Source organism: Heteronotia binoei, chromosome 2 (genome assembly GCF_032191835.1).
Source record: "Heteronotia binoei isolate CCM8104 ecotype False Entrance Well chromosome 2, APGP_CSIRO_Hbin_v1, whole genome shotgun sequence".
In the NCBI taxonomy this organism is placed as follows: Eukaryota; Metazoa; Chordata; class Lepidosauria; order Squamata; family Gekkonidae; genus Heteronotia; species Heteronotia binoei.
Window position 1 is genome coordinate 200,820,481 of NC_083224.1, and position 20,142 is coordinate 200,840,622.

At 49.6% G+C, this 20,142-nt stretch overlaps 1 protein-coding gene across 1 annotated transcript in view; it reads right to left on the minus strand.

The window, feature by feature from the left end:
- Positions 1-20,142, minus strand: part of PIP5K1C (phosphatidylinositol-4-phosphate 5-kinase type 1 gamma) — a 92,718-nt gene that overhangs the window by 51,369 nt on the left and 21,207 nt on the right. Inside the window, exons 2-3 of the mRNA XM_060232845.1 lie at positions 14,055-14,086; positions 6,666-6,758 (exon numbers count right to left, since the gene is read on the minus strand). Of these exons, the coding sequence (XP_060088828.1) occupies positions 6,666-6,758; positions 14,055-14,086 (125 nt within the window). The remainder of the gene's footprint in view (positions 1-6,665; positions 6,759-14,054; positions 14,087-20,142) is intronic.

Genomic DNA, 20,142 nt, shown 5'->3' on the forward strand with positions numbered 1-20,142 from the left:
TATTTACGTTCAATTTATATCCCGTCCTCTCTGCAAGCGGACTCACTGCCACAGGAGGTGGCGGCGGCTACAAGCATAGCCAGCTTCAAGAGAGGATTGGATAAAAATATGGAGCAGAGGTCCATCAGTGGCTGTTAGCCACAGTGTGTGTGTATATATATATAAATATTTTGGCCACTGTGTGACACACAGTGTTGGACTGGATGGGCCATTGGCCTGATCCAACATGGCTTCTCTTATGTTCTTATGTGACACAGAGTGTTGGACTGGATGGGCCATTGGCCTGATCCAACATGGCTTCTCTTATGTGACACAGAGTGTTGGACTGGATGGGCCATTGGCCTGATCCAACATGGCTTCTCTTATGTTCTTATGTGACACAGAGTGTTGGACTGGATGGGCCATTGGCCTGATCCAACAGGGCTTCTCTTATGTTCTTATGTGACAGAGTATTGGACTGGATGGGCCATTGGCCTGATCCAACATGGCTTCTCTTATGTGACACAGAGTGTTGGACTGGATGGGCCATTGGCCTGATCCAACAGGGCTTCTCTTATGTTCTTATGTCACAGAGTGTTGGACTGGATGGGCCATTGGCCTGATCCAACATGGCTTCTCTTATGTGACACAGAGTGTTGGACTGGATGGGCCATTGGCCTGATCCAACAGGGCTTCTCTTATGTTCTTATGTGACAGAGTATTGGACTGGATGGGCCATTGGCCTGATCCAACATGGCTTCTCTTATGTGACACAGAGTGTTGGACTGGATGGGCCATTGGCCTGATCCAACAGGGCTTCTCTTATGTTCTTATGTGACACAGAGTGTTGGACTGGATGGGCCATTGGCCTGATCCAACATGGCTTCTCTTATGTTCTTATGTGACACAGAGTGTTGGACTGGATGGGCCATTGGCCTGATCCAACATGGCTTCTCTTATGTGACACAGAGTGTTGGACTGGATGGGCCATTGGCCTGATCTAACATGGCTTCTCTTATGTGACACAGAGTGTTGGACTGGATGGGCCATTGGCCTGATCCAACATGGCTTCTCTTATGTTCTTATGTGACAGAGTGTTGGACTGGATGGGCCATTGGCCTGATCCAACATGGCTTCTCTTATGTGACACAGAGTGTTGGACTGGATGGGCCATTGGCCTGTTCCAACATGGCTTCTCTTATGTTCTTATGTGACACAGAGTGTTGGACTGGATGGGCCATTGGCCTGATCCAACATGGCTTCTCTTATGTTCTTATGATTATATTGGATTTATATCCTGCCCTCCACTCCAAATCTCACTATCTCCTTTATCTTCCTCCCCCACAACAAACACCCTGTGAGGTGGGTGGGGCTGAGAGGGCTCTCACAGCAGCTGCCCTTTCAAGGACAACCTCTGCCAGAGCTCTGGCTGACCCAAGGCCATTCCAGCAGGTGCAAGTGGAGGAGTGGGAAATCAAACCCGGTTCTCCCAGATAAGACTCCGTGCACTTAACCACTACACCAAACTGGTGCTGGGAGAGAGGGTGTCAACTAAAAAGGCAAAGGTAGCCCCCTGTGCAAGCACCAGTCGTTTTCGACTCTGGGGCAACGTTGCATCACGTTTTAGCAGACTTTTTTTATGGGGTGGTTTGCCATTGCCTTCCCCAGTCATCTACACTTTCCCCACAGCAAGCTGGGGACTCATTTTACTGACCTCGGAAGGATGGAAGGCAAAGTCAACCTTGAGCCGGCTACCTGAACCCAGCTTCCTCTGGGATTGAACTCAGGTCATGAGCAGAGAGCTTGGACTGCAGTACTGCAGCTTTACCACTCTGCGCCACAGGGCTGCTGGGTGTCAACTAGGCGCCCATTAATTAGTATGTGGGGTTTCTCAGGGGGCAATCCTCTCCCTGACGTTGTTTAGCATCTACTTGTGCCCCCTTGCCCAATTGGTACGGAGCTTTGGGCTGAGGTGTCACCAGTACGCTGATGACACCCAGCTATGTCTGCTGAAGGGCGGGCGGCTGGATGCTTCCCTAGCAAATTTGGCTGAAGGGCTAGAGGCCACGGTGGGATGGTTAAAAGAAAGCTGGCTGAGACTGACTCCTGCTAAGATGGAGGTTCTGGGGCTGCGTGGTGGGAGCGGGACTCAAGTTCGGGGGGTGGTTCTGGATGCCTCCCTATCAACGGAGGCCCAGATCACAAAAGTTGCCAGGCTTTCCAGCTATGCCAGGTCAGGCAACTGGCTCCCAAGCTGTCCTCGCCCTGACCTAACCACAGTTATCCTCACAATGGTCACCTTCCTGCACCTCTTCATAGCGCTACCTTTGAGACTGACCTGGAAACACCAGCTGGTCCAGAATGTGGCAGCGCTGGTCCTTATGGGGACCCCACGAACGGCACATAGAATCATAGAGTTGGAAGAGACCTCCAGGGTCATTTAGTCCAGCCCGCTGCACAATGCAGGAAACTCACAAACGCCTCCCCCTTAAATTCACAGGATACTTATGGCTGTCAGATGGCCATCTAGCCTCTGTTGAAAAACCTCCAAGGAAGGAGAGCCCACCATCTCTTGAGGAAGCCTCTTCCACTGAGGAATCACTCTGACTGTCAGGAAGTTCTTCCTAATGTTGAGCCAGAAACTCTTTCGATTTAATTTCAACCCCTTGGTTCTGGTCCTACCTTCCGGGGCCACAGAAAACAATTCCACACTATTGTCTCCATGACAGCCCTTCAAGTCCTTGAAGATGGTGATCAGATCACCTCTCAGCCGCCTCCTCTCCAGGCTAAACATGCCCGGCTCCTTCAACCTTTCCTCATAGGACTTGGTCTCCAAGTCCTTGAAGATGGTGATCAGATCACCTCTCAGCCGCCTCCTCTCCAGGCTAAACAGGCCCGGCTCCTTCAACCTTTCCTCATAGGACTTGGTCTCCAAGTACTTGAAGATGGTGATCAGATCACCCCTCAGCCGCCTCCTCTCCAGGCTAAACATGCCCGGCTCCTTCAACCTTTCCTCATAGGACTTGGTCTCCAAGTACTTGAAGATGGTGATCAGATCACCTCTCAGCCGCCTCCTCTCCAGGCTCAACATGCCCGGCTCCTTCAGCCTTTCCTCACAGGACTTGGTCTCCAGACCCCTCACCCTCTTCGTCGCCTTCCTCCTCCTGTGCTATTCAACGTGTGCTGCACAAGGGGTGCTGCATGACTGCTGGCTCTGGGTGGAGTACTCCATCAGGTTCAAGGTTCTGGTGTTAATTTTCAAGGCCCTTAACAGTTGGGGACCTACATAGCTTCGGGACCGCCTCTCTTGGGATAACCCCTGAAGAGCACTGTGCTCGGCAGATGAGAGCTTGTTGGTGGTCCCTGGCCTGAGCGGTATCTGGCTGGTCTCGACCAGAGTCAGGGTGTTTTGTGCCATAGCCCCAACCGGGTGGAACTCTCTGCCAAGCAGGGGTGGAATTCTAGCAAGAGCTCCTTTGCATATTAGGACACACTGCCTGATGTAGCCAGTCCTGCAAAAGCTTAGAAGATGATGATGATATTGGATTTATATCCTGCCCTCCACTCCGAATCTCAGAGTGGCTCACAATCTCCTTTATCTTCCTCCCCCACAACAGACACCCTGTGAGGTGGGTGGGGCTGAGAGGGCTTTCACAGCAGCTGCCCTTTCAAGGACAGCTCTGTCAGAGCTATGGCTGACCCAGGCCATTGCAACAGGTGCAAGTGGAGGATTGGGGAAGGGAATCAAACCTGGTTCTCCCAGATAAGAGTCAGCACACTTAACCACTACACCAAACTGGCTCTTACAAAAAAGAGCCTTGTAAGCTCTTGGAGGATTGGCTACATCAGGGGTGTGTGGCCTAATATGCAAAGGAGCTCCCTGGTGCCAAGTAACATCTGGGCCCTGTGGGGTTTAATTCAGGGCCAGGCGTTTGGTTGAGGACAGCAACAGTTTCCATCTGTCTGGAGCTCCTGTCTCCTGCCTCCCGCCCCCACAAGCCAGTAGCATAACCAGTCATCTTCGCATCATTTGGGGAGGGACGGTGGCTCAGTGGTGGAGCATCTGCTTGGGAAGCAGGAGGTCCCAGGTACAATCCCCGGCATCTCCAACTAAAAATGGTCCAGGCAGTAGGTGATGGAGATGGAGGGACGGTGGCTCAGTGGTAGAGCATCTGCTTGGTAAGCAGAAGGTCCCAGGTTCAATCCCCGGCATCTCCAGCTAAAAAGGGTCCAGGCAAGTAGGCACGAAAAACCTCAGCTTGAGACCCTGAAGAGCCGCTGCCAGTCAGAGTAGACAACTGACTTTGATGGACTGAGGGTCTGATGCAGTAAAAGGCAGCTTTATATGTATATGTCCATAGGTTCATCATCTTATCAGGCTGCTTATTGTATTTTTAACACATTTCTATTGTTTTAATTCTTAAATTTATATATGAACGTTGTTATCGGTGTACACCACCGTGAGCCCTGTTTTACAGGGAAAGGTAGTCTAGAAATCTAATTATTAATCTAATTAATCTAACTAATCTAACTATCTAATCTAATTAATCTAACTATCTAATCTAATTAATCTAACTATCTAATTAATCTAATTAATCTAACTGATTAATTGTTAAAAGAATAAAAAAATTAAATAAAAAAAATTAATTGATTGATTAGAAAACACAGTGTTAACGGAAACAGTTTTAAGCAGAGAAGTGACAGCTAGGTAGAGGGCGGAAGGAGACAGTTTGTTACAAGGTGGAGATTAGCCTGGGCCAATAAAGACAATTAGGGGATTGAAACCGACAGTGCAAACCGTTGAGCAAAAATATTACTGCGTGTATTTTTTTATAAAACCCTCTCCGGCCTAAAAGGGAAAAAAAAAAGTTTGACAAAGACTGAGCATGCTCATTACCTTGGGAATATTTAAAGCCCATCAGAGTCTATTAAAAGAATATAAAGAGAGAGACGGAGAACCCGGCTGAGTCAGGGCCCTTAGGGCTCCAAGTATCCTGGAGGGGAGGCATCCGCCAATCAATCCCCCCATCCCCAATTTCTTTCCAGCTCTCAGCTTCTACATTCAAGACAAAAATACTTATAGCTAGGAGGTGGAAGAGTAAAAAAAATAAAAGGCCCCTGGCAAAAGAAGAGCTCTTCCAAAACGTCAGCAGGCGACACTTATATGCAAAAATTACAGCAAGAACTCCAAAATATGCTGCTTGTGAAAGGATGGTAGATCGACTGGAAATGGGGGGGAGAGACTTTGGATGGTCTTTTGTCTCAAGACCACCTGCAGCTGGAGCCCCCCACTCTGACTTATTACGTGAGCATGTGCGAGAGAGACAGAGAGGGAAAAGACAGAGGTATCTTTGGCTTCCCACTCTGTCCTCAACCTCTGAGACTCAGGTGGGGGGGGTGGCAGGGCCAGATTAAACCCTGTGGAGGCCCTAGGCAGTCAAAATCATGGGGGCCCCTTCACAAATTATCTCAAAGTTGGAACAGCCGCCCCACTGCCTGCGGCCTCTGCTGAAGCCTGCAGGCACCTTCTCAAAAGCCCCTTTGACAAAGCTGCAGGGGATAAGCAGAGAGAGGCAAACTTGGTGATGACGCCAGCATCAGATGCACCAGGCAAGTTGGGCAAAGAGTGGTTCAGTTGCTGGCTGCATGTGCAGGCTGGGAGGGCTGCAAGCAGGGGGGAAACCAGGGGGAGAAGCCAGCCCGGGGCCCCTAAAGGCATGGGGGCCCATAGGCCAGTGCCTACTTGGCTGAATTGTTAATCCGGCCCTGGTGGGGGGGAGGGAGGGAGAGGAGAGGAAAGGAGAGGAGGGAGGAAGGGGAGAGAAGGAGGAAGGGAGAGGAGAGAAGAGAAGGAGGGAGGGAGGGGAGGAAGGAACGGAGGGAGGGAGGGAGAGAAGAGAGGGAGGGTGGAAGAGAGGGAGGGAGAGGAGAGGAGGAGGGAGGGGAGAGGAGGAAGGGAGAGGAGAGAAGGAGGGAGGGAGGAAGAGAGGGAGGGAGGGAGAGAAGAGAAGAGAAGGAGGGAGGAAGAGAGGGAGGGAGAGAGGGAGGGAGAGGGGGAGAGAAGGAGGGAGGGAGGAAGGGAGGGAGAGAAGAGAAAGAGGGAGGGAGGGAGAGAGGGGAGAGAAGGAGGGAGGGAGGAAGGGAGAGAAGAGAAGGAGGGAGGGAGGGAGGAAGGGAGAGAGGAGAGAGAAGGAGGGAGGGAGGAAGGGAGAGAAGAGAAGGAGGGAGAGAGGGGAGAGAAGGAGGGAGGGAGGAAGGGAGAGAAGAGAAGGAGGGAGAGAGGGAGGGAGAGAGGGGAGAGAAGGAGGAAGGGAGAGGAGAGAAGGAGGGAGGGGAGGAAGGGAGGGAGGGAGAGAAGAGAAGGAGGGAGGAAGAGAGGGAGGGAGAGAGGGAGGGAGAGGGGGAGAGAAGGAGGAAGGGGAGGAAGGGAGGGAGAGAAGAGAAGGAGGGAGGGAGGAAGGGAGAGAGGGGAGAGAAGGAGGGAGGGAGGGAGGAAGGGAGAGAAGAGAAGGAGGGAGAGAGGGAGGGAGAGAAGAGAGGGAGGGGAGAGAGGGAGGAAGAGAGGGGAGAGAAGGAGGGAGGGAGGAAGAGAGGGAGGGAGAGAAGAGAAGGAGGGAAGGAGGGAGAGAGGGGAGAGAGGGAGGGAGAGAGGGGAGGGAGGGAGGGAGGAAGGAAGGAAGGCATACCTTCTTGTAGGTGGTCTCCCCAGAGGCGTCGACTCCCCTGTGGCCAATCTTCTTCCCTTGGCCACCCCCCGGCTGCCCTGTCAAGGACGGTGCCTAGAAAGGAAAGGTTCTGAGATGAGCGGAAGCAAGGAAGTGAGGCCCAGACCCTGGGGCAGGAGACAGGGGACCCGTGCCAGGCACCAGTGCTGGGGCGAGAGCGGTGGCTGGCCATCGTCTCCCCCGGGGCACACTCAGCAGTCAGAAGCACCATGGATGCTGTCGGCACATGCCTCCGAAGAGGGAGTGCTTCAGTCAGCCTGCTGTACTTTTCTCTTGCTCTCAAGTCCACGTGGCTCCTTCAAGGCAGCTAAAAATCTATTAAAATCATCACAAACACAGTATGCAATAATATAGATAGAACAGTGGAAATCTGACGAGAAGAAACCCTGCTTTGCCATGGCTGCCTGCTGGATGACCTTGGGCCAGTCACACTTTTCTCAGCCTCTCTGCCTCACAGTTATTGTGAAGATAAAAAGGAGGTGAAATTCTAGCTGGAGCTCCTTTGCATATTAGGCCCCACCCCTCTGACGTAGCCAAGAGCTTACAAGGCTCTTTTTTTGTAACTTCTTGGAGGACTGGCTACATCAGAGGGTATGGCCTAATATGCAGAGGAGTCCCTGCTAGAATTCCACCCCTGGATATAAGAATGATGTAAGTCACTTTGAGTCCCCACTGGGTAGAAAGGCAGGGTATAAATAAAACAAACAAGTAACTTCTTAAAAAACAGCCAAACAGCCTACAAAAACCATCCTCCGATCTCCAGCCAATTAGAAACATTTTCTTAAAGGAGGGCTGGATGTCTTGTTGTCACTATTAAGAGCGTTGAACGAGAGAGTTGGCAAGGAAAGAGACGGAGCAAGAGACCTGCGGCCAGACCTCAGGAGACCACAATCTCTCACCCAGGTGAAACAGGGAAGTCTACAGAGCCCATTTGGTCACTTCGGAGACTTCCTGATCTTCAAGTCAGCCACGCGGGGTTACTAATTAGTCACAACACACACACAGAGGTCCTAAATATGAGTGAATTTCTGGTGTCATCACGACTAATTTCAAGCCCTGGTTGCAAAACCTACCCTGCCTGGTTTGAGTCTTTTCACACGGAATGGTCAGTGAACTGGCAGATGCCGAGATGGATCATCATATCAGCATTCAAAGGTCACTGGGGCACAGCCAGAGTTGTACAGGTCAAAGCTGAGCAGAAAATACTATCATAAGAATGCAAGAACAGACCAGACCCATGGTCCATCTAGTCCAGCATCCTGTCTCACACAGTAGCCAGCCATTTCCTCTGGATGGCCAACAACAGGGCAGAGAGGCTGAGGCCTTCATAAGAACATCAGAAGAGCCCTCCTGGATTAGACCAGTGGTCCATCTAGTCCAGCATCCTGTCTCACACAGTGGCCAACCAGTTCCTCTGGAGGGCCAACAGGAGGAGCAGAGAGGCTGAGGCCTTCATAAGAACATCAGAAGAGCCCTCCTGGATTAGACCAGTGGTCCATCTAGTCCAGCATCCTGTCTCACACAGTGGCCAACCAGTTCCTCTGGAGGGCCAACAGGAGGAGCAGAGAGGCTGAGGCCTTCATAAGGACATCAGAAGAGCCCTGCTGGATCAGACCAATGGTCCAACTAGTCCAGCATCCTGTCTCACACAGTGGCCAACCAGTTCCTCTGGATGGCCAACAACAGGGCAGAGAGGCTGAGGCCTTCATAAGGACATCAGAAGAGCCCTCCTGGATTAGACCAGTGGTCCAACTAGTCCAGCATCCTGTCTCACACAGTGGCCAACCAGTTCCTCTGGAGGGCCAACAGGAGGGGCAGAGAAGCTGAGGCCTTCATAAGAACATCAGAAGAGCCCTCCTGGATTCATCTAGTTCAACATCCTGTCTCACACAGTAGCCAGCCATTTCCTCTGGAGGGCCAACAACAGGGCATAGAGGGCCAAAGCTCTATGTTGCGTTCTGGCTCTGGAAGTCAGAGGATTAGTGCCTCTGAAAGTGGAGGTTCCCGTCCATCACCACAGCTAGTAGCCACTGATACGTCTCCATGAATCTGTCTAATCCCCCTTTAAAGCTGTTTATTCCTGTGGCCATCACTACATCCTCTGGAAGCACATTCCACTTCCATCCCATGCCAAAGTCTTCTTCCACCTGCAAGCAGGCTCTGTGCTCTAGCAGGCAGACTGCAGGAGAAGTAACCTCAGCTGAGATCAGGCCAGTCGCACTGGTTGCAAAGTCAGACGAGGAGTCTGGGACTACCAGGTGCGAATCTCTAGTCGCCCACTGATGCCTGCCAGGTGGCCCTGAGCGTCAAGATCCCTTGCCATTTCAATGTTTTACTGTCTTGGTGTTCTGTGCTGAAACACCTGCTACGCTATTGGGCAAAAAAAAGTACCTAGGCCCTTTAACAGTCTGCCTTTCAAGATCAGCACTTGAAGAGAGAGAGCCAGTTTGGTGTAGTGGGTTAAGTGCGCCGACTCTTATCTGAGAGAACCGGGTTTGATTCCCCACTCCTCCACTTGCACCTGCTGGAATGGCCTTGGGTCAGCCATACCTATTGCAGGACTTGTCCTTGAAAGGGCAGCTGCTGTGAGAGCCCTCTCCAGCCCCACTCACCTCACAGGGTGTCTGTTGTGGGGGAGGAAGGTAAAGGAGATTGTAGGCCTCTCTGAGACTCTGTCCTTGAAAGGGCAGCTGCTGTGAGAGCCCTCTCCAGCCCCACCCACCTCACAGGGTGTCTGTTGTGGGGGAGGAAGGTAAAGGAGATTGTAGGCCGCTCTGAGACTCTGTCCTTGGAAGGGCAGCTGCTGTGAGAGCCCTCTCCAGCCCCACTCACCTCACAGGGTGTCTCTTGTGGGGGAGGAAGGTAAAGGAGATTGTAGGCCGCTCTGAGACTCTGTCCTTGGAAGGGCAGCTGCTGTGAGAGCCCTCTCCAGCCCCACTCACCTCACAGGGTGTCTCTTGTGGGGGAGGAAGGTAAAGGAGATTGTAGGCCGCTCTGAGACTCTGTCCTTGGAAGGGCAGCTGCTGTGAGAGCCCTCTCCAGCCCCATCCACCTCACAGGGTGTCTGTTGTGGGGGAGGAAGGGAAAGGAGATTGTAGGCCGCTCTGAGACTCTGTCCTTGGAAGGGCAGCTGCTGTGAGAGCCCTCTCCAGCCCCACTCACCTCACAGGGTGTCTCTTGTGGGGGAGGAAGGTAAAGGAGATTGTAGGCCGCTCTGAGACTCTGTCCTTGAAAGGGCAGCTGCTGTGAGAGCCCTCTCCAGCCCCACCCACCTCACAGGGTGTCTGTTGTGGGGGAGGAAGGTAAAGGAGATTGTGAGCCGCTCTGAGACTCTTTGGAGTGGAGGGCGGGATATAAATCCAATATCTTCTTTTTCTTCTTCTTCATCTGTCGGACTGTTTTGCTAACAAATATTGTGAGAAGGTCTGCCTTGTAACTTTGTAGTGTTTTGAACTCATCTCATGCCAGAAAATCTGGCGCTCACGTAACGGCTAACTGCTTCTATATATCAAAGCAGTAGACAAGTGCACCTTTAAGACCAACTAAGTTTTATTCCGAATGTCAGCTTTCGTATTTATTTATTTATTTATTTGGGATTTATATCCCGCCCTTCCCACAAGTGGCTTTCGTATGCTCTTAAGCAGACTTCATCAGACAAAATGGGAATGGCAAGCAGCAATTCTTAATATAAGTGGGCAGTGTAGAATCATGGGAATGTCTTTAGCAGATTAAAAGAATCACAAATAGGGATCTGTGTTTGTTAGTGTTAGGACAAAGCAGGGCTGAAAAAAACACTGGAGCGTGATAAAAAGCAGACAGCTGTTGTAGCTGCTAAGTACCATAAATCTAGGTAACATTCTGGCTTTGTTAGTCTAAATAGAGGGCATGGCTTCTCATGCTTCTATATATATTCATTAACCTGCATCCCGCCTTAATTTCACCACTGGCCTGTCTTACAATAAACACTAATCCTGATGAAATGGAGAGTTATTACTGAAGATAGTCATAGACCTGACGCTGAGCCCTTTGCGATCTCTCCACCTAACCCACCTCACAAGTGTGTTGGTGTGGTGAGGATAGTGGAGGAGGGGAGACAGATGTGGGTCCCAGTTAGAGAAAAGAGTGGGATATAAAATAAATAAAAGAGTTCGTATCAGCCACACCCCACCTCACCCCCAACAAAAAAAGTCTAATTAAAACCCCATAACCTTTAAAATGTGCCTGTGTGCACTTTGATTTATTTTTCTGCAGACTGTCTGAATTCATTTTAGTGCAGACAGTTTAGAAAAAGAGGTTATGTCTAAGGGCCTACGTGCACTTTAAAGGTACCTGTGTGCACTTTGATTTATTTTTCTGCAGACTGTCTGAATTCATTTTAGTGCAGACTGTTTGGGGAAAGAGGTTATGTCTAAGGGCCTGCGTGCACTCTTGTGTTTCATATTGCAGTCTGTTTAAAGGTAGAAGCTTTGGGATACTGAAGTGCCTGTGTGCACACATTATTTCGAAGTAGAGTCTACTCAGAAGTAGAGGCCAAAAGGTTTTTTCCTAATACATATAAATGTTTTGATAGTATAGTTCTCCCCCGTCGTTTCTTCTATTATAGTTTTGCTTCAACTCAGGCAGCCCCCTTTCTTTCTATGGAGGTCAGCTGCGGCAGCCATTTTCCGCCTAGCTTCAGCTCCTGCGACAGCCATTTCACGGAAGCCATTTTGTGGCTCCTCCTACCATGCGATGTCAGGATTCCAGAAGGGCCTCGGGCTCAAAAGGGATGGGGACCCCTGCGCTATGTGTCTGGAGGAGGAAAGTTTTCTTTTTAGTTCCCTTTGCGGGTTGGAGAGAAGTTCTTTAAAGTACGACCAGACACCACACGGAGACATAAGGAAGTTTCGAAGGGTAGTTTAGTGTTCCTCTTTTTTAGAAAAAAAACAGCGATCTCCCACTCGGCTGGGTGATGAAATGTGTACTTGCTTAATTTTTTGCAACTGGGTAGCTTCAAGCACTCCCAAGCCTATTTCTGGAATCTCTCTGTCTCGCTCCCTCTCATACAAACACACACACACACACACCAGCATCTCTCTGCAGCAGCAAGCCACAGAACTCTCCCCCTGCCATCACTATAATGAAAACTGAAATTCTTTTGCTCCCAGGAACCCAGTTGGTTTGCACCCTCATATGCCGGATTCCACACTGAATCCACGGTTTCGCTGCAACCCTCTAGGGCTCTCCTGTCCTGGCTTTGGCTTCCTTCCCGAAATGCCTCCCCTGGTCAGGGCTGTCTGGATTGAAAAACAGCCTATCAGCCTCCAGCTCTGCTGTACTTCTGGGCAGGAACAATGAGAGCGTTCGGCAACAGGGGATAACCTGTGCTTGGCACATGACTCTTTGGGAACAGACCAGTTTCCCAGGGCTTTGTAACCTCCAACACTGAGCTCATGTTCCAGAGATTGCAGCGTACCGTGTTTTTCTCTCTCCTAATCAGTCAATCTCAGTCGACCATTAAAACGAACAAGTTTTTTTTTTACAAATCCAGCATCATGTGGTCAACTGGACAGCTTTCAAAATTTTTGATACCAGAAAACGGAAGATACAAAACGAAAACACAAGCTTTCCATAACCAGGGCAAGTTCACAGAAAGCGTCCACGTTTTCAAAGGCCAAAGCAAACAGATGGTACTATTCAGAAGTGTGAGAAGAAGTACCTTTGCTTTAAATGGTACCAGGGCTTTTTTTGTAGCAGGAACTCCTTTGCATATTAGGCCACACACCCCTGATGTAGTCGATCCTACTGGAGCTTACGGTAGGCCCTGTATGAAGAGCCCTGTAAGCTCTTGGAGGATTGGCTACATCAGAGGTGTATGGCCTAATATGCAAAGGAGTTCCTGCTACAAAAAAAAGCCCTGGTACCATTTAAAGCAAAGGTACTTCTTCTCACACTAATGCATTTCCTCAATATGTTTATCCCCATTTGTGGGGATAAAGTTGTGGGAAGACTCCTGTCGTTTCCAGAGCACATAGGTAACGGTTGCCTGGAGCAGTTTTTATTTATTTGATTTGATTTATATCCCGCGCCCTCCCCGCGGAAGCAGGCTCAGGGCGGCTCAAAACCAGCCGTTGGTCAGATGTTAATGCTCAGCGCTACAAAGGCGAAAACTGGTGGGCAGCCGTTGTTGATGCTGCGCCAGCCTGGAAAAGAAACAATGGAGTCTGCAGGTGGCTGTTTAAAAAACACAAGAGAACCCTAAAGGGCCAAATCCCAACGTCAAGGCTCGGCTAGTGGGGCCTGAACTTGCTGAGACTGAGAGGGGGAAAGATCTTGGGGTCGTAGTGGATAACTCAATGAAAGTGTCAGACCAGTGTGCTGTAGTGGTGAAAAGGGCAACCTCTAAGTTAGGGTTTATTATTAAGAAAGGGATGAAAATGTGGAATTTGCTGCCAGAGGATATAAATGCTTCAAACGTAAGACGATGGATCGTCACCTTGATCAGTAGAAAGGTGAGTTGTTTGATCTACGGAAAACGTTCCTCAAAGTCTTTTCCGCCCCCCTGTTCTTGTTATGAATCATATTTTGACTGATAACACATTTTACCTGATGCTCAGTTGTTAAGTGCGCAAAAATGAAGCGACCAAGGCAATACTACACTGACTCAAGCGTGCCTGGCAGGAATGCCCTGATGACTGCAGGTACTGAGATGTTTTCTTGGGTTGCACCTCTGCTACAGAAACAGGAAGCGACTCCTTGATTGGGTCTGACATCTTTACAACCCAGTGCTATGTCGCATCTCTGCCATTACGAAGACCACCTTGCATGCACACTTCCTCTCTGCCATTACGAAGACCACCTTGCATGCACACTTCCTCTCTGCCATTACGAAGACCACCTTGCATGCACACTTCCTCTCTGCCATTACGAAGACCACCTTGCATGCACACTTCCTCTCTGCCATTACGAAGACCACCTTGCATGCACACTTCCTCTCTGCCATTACGAAGACCACCTTGCATGCACACTTCCTCTCTGCCATTACGAAGACCACCTTGCATGCACACTTCCTCTCTGCCATTACGAAGACCACCTTGCATGCACACTTCCTCTCTGCCATTACGAAGACCACCTTGCATGCACACTTCCTCTCTGCCATTACGAAGACCACCTTGCATGCACACTTCCTCTCTGCCATTACGAAGACCACCTTGCATGCACACTTCCTCTCTGCCATTACGAAGACCACATTGCATGCACACTTCCTCTCTGCCATTACGAAGACCACCTTGCATGCACACTTCCTCTCTGCCATTACGAAGACCACCTTGCATGCACACTTCCTCCTGACCAAAGGATACCAGCACTCACCTCTGTTAGAACCATCTTCTTAGGTCCCAGTCCTAAGGAGAGAAGGAAAACAACAGGGTAAAGGGGTTGAAAGCCCATTCCGTCAGAAAACTGCATCTTGCCAAGAGAATTTCACTGCCCCAAGTGCTGGCAGGGTGACTGACAGGCTGTGGGGAGATCGCCTCCGCTTCCCTCCCTCCTTGAGAACTCCCTTCTGTCAATCAATCAATTTATTTCTTACACTCTATGACCAGCACAGATCATTATGCACATTGCTCAGAGATTTAAAAATGGTCCATCAATTAAATTGGGCATAAAAACAAATTAAAATAGACAATTAAGAAACTAAGTATTACATAAAATATCCTTACGGACTTTACAGGCAGCAGCAAAAAACCTTGCACAGGAAGCTGCAGTCTGAAAGAGTTGGAACAGTCTGGGAACTTCCTGACTAGAGGGAGAATGAACTTGGCATGTATTTCCTGGTAAAACTGACAAGAGAATCCCTTCTGTCAAAATGCTTTCATGAAAAATTCACCTCCCCAACCCAAAATGATCCCCCTCTCCCGTGCCTTCTCCCAACCCCTCCTCCCAAGTACATTTACTTAGACATAAGCCCCACTAACTTCAAGGGAACCTCAGCCCTAGCAAGTATCCCTTGCCATTTACTAAAACATGCTTAAGGGGAGAAGGAAAGTATTTAGGCCCACCAAGGTCATCACTATCTGTTAACAGTGTTTTGCTAACGACTACTGTAGCGTGAGAATGCCTGCCTCGTAGCAAATTTAAGATTTTGAACTTTTCGCGGAAGAAAGTTAGGTGCGCGTGTAACGGCTAACTGCTTCTATATATATTCAGCCACCCGTGAACCGTCTTAATTTTGTCTTACAAATTTGTCTTACAATAAATAAATTGTCTTCCAATTTTGTCTTACAATAAATGCTAATCCTGATGAAATGGAGAGTTGCTGCTACTGAAAACAGTCACAGACCTGACATAGACTTCGGATCGCAGCAGTAGCTCTTCGAGAGCTATTCTGCATGACACTCAAAAGCAGGCAATCTATGTGCGGTCCGTCTTGTTGCAGGTTGCAAGCAGGGCTTGTGTGACTGAAAGCACACACAAAAAAGCCCCATCCATGTAAAAACAACACACGAGGGATAAGCGGGGTGAGAATTCTTCCCTTTGATAAGCTCGCTCTTGATGTACTAGGAACGTTATTTTTTGGTACATAAGGAAACTTTTCACGAGGATGCCACGCTCCTAGTCCCAAGGGCCAAGGGTCGTTTTGAAGAAAAACAGGTGGCAGAGCTCATTAGCATAACTCATTAGCATATGCCACCACCCCACACTAGCCAAAAGCAACCTGACACGAGAAAGGAGAGCCCAGAGTGAGCGAGGCCTGCTTGGGCTAGCTAGAAATCCAGCCAGACCAAGCAGGCCTCGCTCTCCTGGGGCTCTCCTGCCCCCCCCCCGGTCAAAAGGCCAGCAAGCCACCTGCTGCCCGAAATCACATCAGAAGTGGAGAAAGGGTGGTGCGGGCTTCTCCAGCGGTTAATGAGGGCTGCTAGAGGCGTGGCAAAGCTCCTGGTGGCTGGCTGGCTGCCCGCTCTCCTAATCCATTGATTGTTATGCAGCTGCACCTCCTATTCAATGGACAAGGCAGGGAGGTTGCAGAGCTGTGCTGCTGGGAGCTCCTGCTGAATCTGAGGCCTGCCAAGGCAAGAGTTTGACCAAAGCAGGGTTGTCAGCAAGGTCTCAGAACCTGGCACTGCACCAGATGTGGTGGGCTCCTCAACCCAATATAAGGAAGCAGCCCAGAGAAAACCTGAGCGTCGGCCTGATGTGCTGGTTTCAGCACCCCAAAATCAGGCTCTGCACAGTAAGCGAATTTACAGAATGTCTTTTAGTTTACATGATCTATCAAGCTGCTAGTCACAGATCTGAGTGGCCATGCAGGGTTGTTAAGAGTTAGAAAAAGAAGAACAATTGTTTTTTATACCTCACTTTTCTCTACGGGAAGGCGTCTCAAAGCGGACGTTCCCATCCTCTCCCCACAACAGGCACCTGGTGAGGCAGGTGGGGCTGAGAGAGTTCTGGGAGAACAGTGATTGGCCCAAGGTCACCCAACAGGCTTCATGTGGAGGAAGAGGGGGGGGGGAATCAAACTCAGTTCTCCACGTTCTCTTGTCTACTCTGACTGACAGCAGCTCTCCAGGGTCTCAGGCAGAGGTCTTTCACATCGCCTACTGCCTTATCCTTTTCAGTTTGAGATGCCAGGGATTGAACTTGGGACCGCTTCACTCTGCTCTGGTAAGACCTCACCTGGAGTCTTGTGTTCAGTTTTGGGCACCACATTTTAAGAAGGATATAGACAAGCTGGAACAGGTCCAGAGGAGGGCAACGAAGATGGTGAGGGGTCTGGAGACCAAGTCCTATGAAGAAAGGTTGAAGGAGCTGGGCGTGTTTAGCCTGGAGAGGAGGCGGCTGAGAGGTGACATGATCACCATCTTCAAGCACTTGAAGGGCTGTCATATACAGAAGGGGTGGCCAACGGCAGCTCTCCAGATGTTTTTTGCCTACAACTCCCATCAGCCCCAGCCATTGCCCATGCTGGCTGGAGCTGATGGGAGTTGTAGGCAAAAAACATCTGGAGAGCTAACGTTGGTCACCCCTGATATACAGGATGGGGTGGAATTGTTTCCTGTGGCCCCAGAAGGAAGGACAAGAACCAACGGGTTGAAATTAAACCAAAAGAGTTTCCGGCTCAACATTAGGAAGAACTTCCTGACCGTTAGAGCGGTTCCTTAGTGGAGCGGGCTTACTTGGGAGGTGGTGGGCTCTCCTTCCTTGGAGGTTTCTAAACAAAGGCTAGATGGCCATCTGACAGCAATGAAGATCCTGTGAATTTAGGGGGAGGTGTTTGTGAGTTTCCTGCATTGTGCAGGGGGTTGGACTAGATGACCCTGGAAGTCCCTTCCAACTCTCTGATTCTATGACCTTCTTCGTGTCAAGATGTCTTCCCACTGAGCCATGGCCCCTGCTCAATACATGAAACACACCACCACTGCCCTAAAATTTAAAGACAATTCCATGGGAGCTGGATTAGGCATACTGAGTGCTTGCACAGAACTCCCCTGCACACAGAACTCTGCATTCCAGGCGAAGTGCCGAGATTACAAAACCCCTCCGTTAAACCTAAGCGCGATGCCCTCCGTCTTCCGCTACAAAGCCTGAACAACATGAACGCTCCTCTCCCCATTGCTGCAGGGAGACTGCGGGGAAAGAACTGGCTAATTGTTGTTCTGCACGGTGTCAGCATCCCAGAGCAGGAGCTTTGCAGTAATTATCGCAAGCAGCTTGACTTAGTGGCCTGTAAGTATCTAATAGGTTCTGTTCTAAGCACAGCCCAGGTCAGGAGAGGGCACAGCCGGCCACTCTGGGGGGAAGGACTGAGGAAGGAGCTTTGCACACGTACGCCCCCCCCATCCCCCACTTACCTATTTTATTTTTATTCTGCTATTCATCCCAAAAACTGGACCCCAAAACAACTAACAAAACACCGTACAGAGACGTTAGACACATGATAGTCATATCCTATGTGTCATATCACCGTGGCCAAAGGGGGGGGGGGAGGGGTAGCTCTACTGGCTGCTCAGAGGGACCATTGAGAGCATACTTAGCTCGTAAGCAAGCTGACAGATGGCCTCATGGGGAAAAACTAATTTAACTCCAGCTTCAGGGCAAGTAACCAGCAGGGGTCCATTCACACATGCAAGCCCTGCTCCCCTAGTCCAGGGGTCCCCAACTTTTTGGGCACCAGGGACCAGTTTTGTGGAAGACAATTTTTCCAGGGACCGGGGTGGTGGTGGTGGTTTTGGGATGATACAATTGTGCACTTTATTTCTATCAGTTTGGCATGGTGGTTAAGTGGGCAGACTCTTATCTGGGAGAAGTGGGTCTGATTTCCTACTTGCAGCTGCCGGGTCAGCCATTGCTCTCGCAGAGTTGACCTCGAAAGGGCAGCTTCTCTGAGAGCTCTCTCGGCCCCACCCACCTCACAGGGTGTCTGTTGTGGGAGAGGAAGGGAAAGGAGATTGTGAGCCGCTCTGAGACTCTGAAATTTGGAGTGGAGGGCAGGACATAAACCCAATGTCTTCTTCTTAGTATTAGTATTACTAAATTGTAATATATAATGGAATAATTATACAACTCATGACCCGGTTGCTAACAGGCCACGGCCCGGTACCAGTCCACGGCCCGGGGGTTGGGGACCCCTGCTCTAGCCCCATACATTCAGGCCCATGGCTGAGTGGAAAAAGGAACAACAGAGTGGGCAGTAAGCCCTGCACTTTTGGGGGTCGAGGGAACCCTGCTACAATGACAGAACCCGTTTTGGGGTATGCTTGTGTTTAGGTAGATTCACGTGGTCAGGAGAGCCAGATCCCGGGACAGACAAGCCATGCCCAGTGCATGCACTCTCCAACCCAGTCAAACGTGCAGGCTCCTTGCACCTTTGTACACCTGTACAGTCCTAGATAGCTTCGTCTTAGTACATTATGTCCAAGGCCAGGAGAAGGCTGGTCCAAGTCCGAGGTCCCTGGATGAAGCCCCGAAGTCGGCACTTGTGCCAAGCCAAAGGAAAGCATAAGACCTCCCCCTCTACGCCCTGCTTCTCCCCCGTTTGTTACTTCTAAAATTTTTGGTCTTGATCAAATTTTTGAATTTTAGGTGTTGATCTATAAATGCACACTGAACTGTGTTATGAACAATAATATGCTTACTCAAATTTTCCAGTAATTTACTCTTCATCAAACTCAATATGTTGCGACCATTTTGCATTGCCCTTTGCACAGTTTTTTTTTTTAACTCTTTGCAGAATATCTAGGATATTTTGTTTAGTAATATTATATCAGTTGCGCTTTCTCTACTTCTTTAAAAACAAAGGTTATTTGTTGATTGATAGTTATATTGAGTCTTTGGAGAGTTTTGTTTTTTTTAAAATTTACAGTGATGTCGAGCTCCGTGGTGCAGAATGTTAAAGCTGCAGTCCTAAGCTCTGCTCACGACCTGAGTTCGATCCCTGGCGGAAGCTGGGTTTTCAGGTAGCTGGCTCGAGGTTGACTCAACCTTCCATCCTTCCGAGGTCGGTAAAATGAGTGGCCAGCTTGCTGGGGGGGAAAGTGTAGATGACCGGGGAAGGCAATGGCAAACCACCCAGTAAAAAGTCTGCCATGAAAATGTTGTGAAACCTACGTCACCCTAGAGTTGGAAACGACTGGTGCTTGCACAGGGACCTTTCCTTCCTAGCTATTCTGTATTTCAGCTCAAATGATATTTTTTTGTACTTGTATTGACTTCGGGGTAATGATTCTTACTGTTATATTTTTGATATTTTAATAAAATCAATTTATTAAGGGGGAAAAAAGAACTGGAAGCTTCACCTTGTCCCTCTCTCCTGTTGATAGAGAAGGTAGAGAAAGAAGTCCTTTTCTCCCTTTCTCACAATACGAGAACTCGTGGACATTCAATGAAATTGCTGAGCAGTCGAGTTAGAACGGATAAAAGGAAGTCCTTCTTCAGCCAAAGGGTGACTAACATGTGGAATTCACTGCCACAGGAGGTGGTGGCGGCTACAAACATAGCCAGCTTCAAAAGGGGATTGGATAAGCATATGAAGCAGAGGTCCATCAGTGGCTATTAGCCACAGCGTATTGTTGAAACTCTCTGTATGGGGAAGTGTTGCTCTGTATTCTTGGTGCTTGGGGGAGGGGCACAGTGGGAGGACTTCTAGCCCCACTGGTGGACCTCCTGATGGCACTTGGGCCACTGTGTGACACAGAGTGACACAGAGTGTTGGACTGGATGGGCCATTGGCCTGATCCAACATGGCTTCTCTTATGTTCTTATGTGACACAGAGTGTTGGACTGGATGGGCCATTGGCCTGATCCAACATGGCTTCTCTTATGTTCTTATGTGACACAGAGTGTTGGATTGGATTGGCCACTGGCCTGATCCAACATGGCTTCTCTTATGTTCTTATGTGACACAGAGTGTTGGACTGGATGGGCCATTGGCCTGATCCAACATGGCTTCTCTTATGTTCTT